The sequence below is a fragment of the Toxorhynchites rutilus genome, chromosome 3 (assembly GCF_029784135.1).
Source record: "Toxorhynchites rutilus septentrionalis strain SRP chromosome 3, ASM2978413v1, whole genome shotgun sequence".
Classification (NCBI taxonomy): Eukaryota; Metazoa; Arthropoda; class Insecta; order Diptera; family Culicidae; genus Toxorhynchites; species Toxorhynchites rutilus.
In genome coordinates, this window is record NC_073746.1 from 320511959 (window position 1) to 320517712 (window position 5754).

Genomic DNA, 5754 nt, shown 5'->3' on the forward strand with positions numbered 1-5754 from the left:
ATGGATGAGAAGTACATAAATAAGGAGTCAACTCTGATGGTATATGACAAAGGGATAGGCATGCAAAAACTGATATAGACTAAGATTCATTGCTGCATTTTAACGACCGGTAACCGCAATTTATTTCCATCTGTATATTAGGAAAAAAATTACAGACATTCACGGTAAATACATTTTGATTACAAGGGGTCTCCTATTCTATGTGAAACGTATGTGTTACGGATACGAAACGAATTTGAAGCAGTTTTTTTAGGATCAGCTCAAACTGAAAAATATTCATTTTATAAATACAAATTTCATACAATAAAGGTGCAATATTAGCCTTCACGAGTTCTCCGGATATCACTGAGGTATTTCAGCCACCACTACCACTGCTGCCCATTGACGCACATCACCCTCCATTCATCCTGCTCGTGGACTTACAAAGCTCGGTCACTTGCCACCAAATCTTCCCAGCTTCGAATGAGAACTACATGGACTTCAGGCGATGCAATTTTGATTCGCTGAACGTCGCGTTTTCGTCCATCGACTGGCAGCATTTTCTTAACAAACGGTCTGTTGACGCAAATGTTTTTCTGTTCTACGACAAACTTAACGAAATTATTCGCTCAAATGTCCCGCGCCGTCGTCGTAACTTAAGCAGCGTTAGCAGGAAACCTTGGTGGACAGCTGAGCTGCGCAACTTGCGTAACCGACTAAGGAAAGCACGTAAACGATTCTTTGCTCTCAGATCAGATGTGAATAGGGACTGGTTGCGTCAAATTGAATCATCATACAACGAATTACACACTTCCAGTTATCAACAATATATATGCAGACTGGAATCTTACTTGAAACAAAACCCATCGATGTTCTGGAGGTACGTCAAAGGACAAAGGGCTACCAACCTCGTGCCAATCAATGTGGTCTACAATGACTCCACAGCCAGTACAGCTGACGAAGCCGCCAATCTTTTTTCTGACTTCTTCCAAAGTGTGTTTTGTTCTACTTCACCTGTACCTCGGCCGGGATGTTTCAACAACGTACCAACTCATAATATCCACCTTCCGATCTTCAGCTTTTCCAACGAAGAAGTACTCGGTGCACTGGTTAAACTGGATGCTTCAAAAGGAGCCGGGGTGGATGCTCTGCCGCCGTTGTTAGTTAAAAGATGTGCGGCATCGTTGGCGGTTCCTTTGACGATGCTATTCAACAGCTCAATTGAACAGAGATGCTTCCCGAGTTTATGGAAAACCGCTTCTATGATTCCAGTTCACAAATCTGGCAGTTTGTACAATGTCGTCAACTATCGTGGAATTTCGATTCTCAGTTGCTTGGGAAAGGTTTTTGAATCCCTGATGCATAACGTCATACTAAACGCAACACTGCCGTTTATCTCAGATCATCAACACGGATTCATACCACATCGTTCCACTGTGTCCAACTTAATGTGCTACTCCAAGTTTCTGTTTCGTGAGATCGAACGGCGAAATCAAGTAGACTCTGTTTATATCGACTTTTCGAAAGCCTTCGACACGGTACCACACGCTTACGCAGTGCATAAATTGCAACACATAGGTTTTCCGACTTGGATTGCGGACTGGCTATTGTCGTATCTAACGGATCGAAAGGCATTTGTACAGCTCAACTCAACACGATCCAGCACATTCAACATACCGTCTGGTGTACCGCAAGGGAGTGTGCTGGGCCCTTTGATATTTGTCCACTTCATCAACGATGTCTGTCTTCGTATATCCTCCGAAAAGCTGCTTTTTGCCGATGACCTCAAGATTTTTCGTGTCATCGCATCTCCAATTGACTCTTTTTTATTGCAAACCGACATCAACATCGTCCTGAACTGGTGCAACGAGAATGGTATGAGTGTGAACATAAACAAATGCAAAGTGATCACTTTTAGCCGCAGTCGATCTTTATCCTCACACCAATATCGGATCGACAGTGCTTCTGTGGAACGCGTACAGTCTATTCGCGACTTGGGAGTGATAATGGATTGTAAACTTCGATCTCACGAGCACGTTTCCATTACTACGGCAAAAGCCTTCTCCGTGCTTGGTTTTATTCGCCGTAATGCTGCTCAGCTAACTGATGTGTATGCACTCAAATCGCTTTTTTGCGCATTAGTACGTACGCTGTTCCGGTTTGGGCACCTTACCACGCGTACCAGATAATACGAATCGAGCGTATCCAAAAGCTGTTTTTACGATTCGCACTTCGGAACCTGCCATGGAATGATCCCTTAAACCTTCCTGATTACTAAGATCGTTGCCGTCTGATCAATCTTGAGCTCCTGTCGGTAAGAAGGTTGAGACTACAGCGGCTCTTCATATTTGACGTCCTGACGAATAACATTGACTGTCCTGATCTTCTACAAGAAATATCATTTACCGTACCCCCGCGACAGCTGCGACACTCTGCTTTGATCGCCATTCCTAGACACAGGACTAATTATGGATTCAACAGCTCTTTCTGTTCCTGTCTTAAGGCCTTTAGTGTTGTTTGTGATCAATTCGATTTTCATATCACCCGACAATGTTTTATATGTAGACTTAAATTATTAGCTTAAGTTATGATTAGTCTGTACGAGTCCATCGAAGACTGAACACAAAATAAATAAAATAAAATAAAATAAAAATATTACTCACAAAGTAGTTTCTTCTTCAACCTCGTGCTCACAACTTTCTGCTGTCTTTTGGCCTCTATCCTTCGCCTTTCGAACTATACTTTTCCTCCTTTGCTTCTATCCTGTACTTTTCCGATGCTTTTCTGTCCTTCTTTCCACCAAATTAAGCTTTATTTCCTTCGATTTTCCACCTCTGTTTTCCACCAATCTATATAACAACAAATTCACACATAACATTTTTCCCTTTTTTTCTTTTCAGGTATTTCAGGCTTCTGGATGTTTACTTACGGACGAAGGATCTATGTCAACCGCGTGATTCTATTCTATTGATCATATACACGATTATTTTAATAAATACTTTGACTATAAATTTTCGATTTTTATGCAAAATACACTTTTGATTGCTGCAGCCATTCACAAATTATTTTCTTGAATAAACAAACCCTTTTCTGTCAACCACTGACGGTTTGTTGTTATTCCCGCTACTGAAAATCACTTATTTTTTTCTTCAGTTCAGCCGTGTTGACAATTTCCCAGCCCGTAACTCCGCCACCGGTCCACCGGTTTGCCGGATTTACCGTCCTTAGCATTCCAACACCGCCAAGTTCGCTGTGGCTCTTCTATACACGCCACCAGCCGTCCGTACGTTCGCCTGTCGGATTCTTCCATCTTTCCCTGCAAACACTTCCTCTACTTTTCCTCGTGTCCAATTCTTTCGGTTCTTCCCATCCGTGATGAACACCAAATCACCAACTTTCAGATCCTATTGATCTTCAAACCACCTCGAGCGTTGATTTATCGTGGGCAGGTATTCCTTCGACCACCGCTCCCACATGTTATCTGCTAAGTGTAGGGACCGCTTGTACGCATCCCTAAGTGCTTCCGCTTCGTTCACCCGACCAGCTAGCCGGACGTCTGCGCTAAGAACCGTTCCACGCGAGAAATGATTGGGCGTTAGGGCTTCCGGCTCCGCCGACTCCTGCGGCATGTAGGTCAACGGCCGCATGTTGATGATATCCTCCACTTCGCTCAACGTTGTCAGCAGGATCTCATCGGAAAGTTTCCTCCCATCACACAGAGCCGCCATCGTCTCCATGACGGATCGAACCATACGTTCCCAGATGCCGCCCATGTGCGGCGCTCCGGGCGGATTGAAATGCCACTTTGTAGTGGCACTGGTTACTCCTTCAGCACACTCAATCTCCAACTGCTTCAGCTCTTCCAACAGCACCTTACTCGCTCCTTTGAAATTGGTTCCGTTATCGGAGAAGAACTCGTCTGGACAACCGAACTTGTTCATGAATCGCCTGATTGCCATCAAGCAGGATTGCGACGACAGCGAGTGTACCACCTCCAAATGCACAGCTCGTATAGTCAAGCACGTGAATAATGCTATCCACCGTTTCTCAATTCTCCTGTGACCAACCGTAACCTCGACCGGTCCCAGGTAGTCTACTCCTACGGCATTGAACGGACGTAGTTGTGGAGAAATTCGTTGAACTGGTAGCGGAGCCATCAACGGAACTTGTGGACGACTGCGCGACACCATACACCTCATACATCCTCGCACCACCTGGCCAATCGCGGAGCGGAGATTTGGAATGTGAAACTTCTGCCGCATTTCGTTAAAAACTGTCTCCCGGTTTCCGTGGGCATACTTCTCGTGGTAATGTTGGATCAGTTTTTGAGTGATGTCGTGATTTCGGCTAAGAATGATAGGGTACTTCTTGTCGAACGGAAGTTTCTCCGACGCTTTCATCCTACCACCTAGCCTAACGACGCCATTTTCATCCAACATTGGTGTCAGCTTATACAGAATGCTATTTTTCTCAATCCTGATCGGAACCTGGTCAGCTCTTCTGTTTCTGTTTTTCACCAGCACCGTCGTTTCATCAGGAAAACTCTCGCTCTGTACCAGCTTCCACAGCACAATTTCTGCTCTCGCCAGCTCTTCTTGTAACAGCGGTCGATGCAATGCTGACATTTTCGCCCTGATCACTTTCTCCTGCTTCGACGTGGCCTTGAACGTTAACAACGGCCGGCCGTCCACCTTCCTCCTACAATTGTCCACGAAACGCAATACTGTTGCCGTGCTTCGAAGCATCGTCGTCCACCGCGAGAACCTTTTGCTGTTGATAACGCCTTCCATTGGTGCCACGTCGTGATGCAATACGAAAGTCCGTGCCTCCTCTTCCGTTTCTTCGACTGGATTCTTTTGAACCGGCCACGTTTCCTCAGGCAGATGCAGAAAATCGGGACCGGAGAACCAGGAACCATTGCTGTCCAATGGAGGACCTTGTCCCCACTTCGTCAGAACATCTGCTGCGTTCAGCTTCGACGGAACCCACCGCCAGTCTTCCAGTCTGGTCAACTCCAATATCTCTCCTATCCGAAATGCAACGAATTGCTTGAAATTGTGTTGATCGGAGCGGATCCAACTGCGCACAGTTTGCGAGTCGGTCCACAGAACTTTCCTCTGGAATTTCACGGTGTGAGTATTGATGACCGTGTGCAGCATTCAGGCACCCAGCACGGCCGCCATTAATTCCAAACGTGGAACTGACTGCCGCTTTAGTGGCGCTACCTTGGAACGCGACATTATTAAAGAACAGCGCACGGTGCCCTCAACGACCGCACGCAGGTAGCCGACGCAGCCGTATGCGTATTCACTGGCGTCGACAAATATGTGTAACTCCAGCGACTCTACTGCTGACGACAGCGAATCACCGAAATAGCAGCGAGGAATTTGTATGTTTTCTACGTCCGGAAGCAACTCGATCCACCTCTTCCACTTCGTCCAACATCGTTCATCAACTTTCTCGTCCCAAGCACAACCAGTGCGCCACAGATCCTGCACCAGAATTTTTCCGTGGACTGTGAAGGGCGCTAGCAGGCCTAGCGGATCGAAGAATCCCATGACACAACTCAGGACTATTCTTTTGGTTGGCCTTTCAGTTCCACTCAGATAGTCACGCAGGTGATCTCAATGTTCCGTCGAGAATGAGAACGTATCCTGGTCTGGGCTCCAGATTATACCCAGAACTCGCTCGTTGCCGGTTTCCTTGTCCCGGCCGAAGTGGATCGCTTGAGCAGCTTTCTCCTCTCCCATATACCGAAGAACTTCAGGCGAATTC

At 46.2% G+C, this 5754-nt stretch overlaps 2 protein-coding genes across 2 annotated transcripts; both read right to left on the bottom strand.

The window, feature by feature from the left end:
• Positions 1-3383: 3383 nt before the first annotated feature.
• Positions 3384-5138, bottom strand: LOC129774501 (uncharacterized). Its single transcript, XM_055778247.1, has one exon. The coding sequence runs from the start codon at positions 5136-5138 to the stop codon at positions 3384-3386; it is 1755 nt and encodes a 584-aa protein (XP_055634222.1).
• LOC129774502 (uncharacterized) lies at positions 5139-5537 on the bottom strand. The gene has a single exon (XM_055778249.1). The coding sequence runs from the start codon at positions 5535-5537 to the stop codon at positions 5139-5141; it is 399 nt and encodes a 132-aa protein (XP_055634224.1).
• Between the last annotated feature and the right edge of the window lie 217 nt (positions 5538-5754).

Excerpts from the sequence above, each read along its gene's own strand:
- LOC129774501 (XM_055778247.1), bottom strand. The coding sequence starts at position 5,138 with ATGCTGCACACGGTCATCAATACTCACACCGTGAAATTCCAGAGGAAA.
- LOC129774502 (XM_055778249.1), bottom strand. The coding sequence starts at position 5,537 with ATGGGATTCTTCGATCCGCTAGGCCTGCTAGCGCCCTTCACAGTCCAC.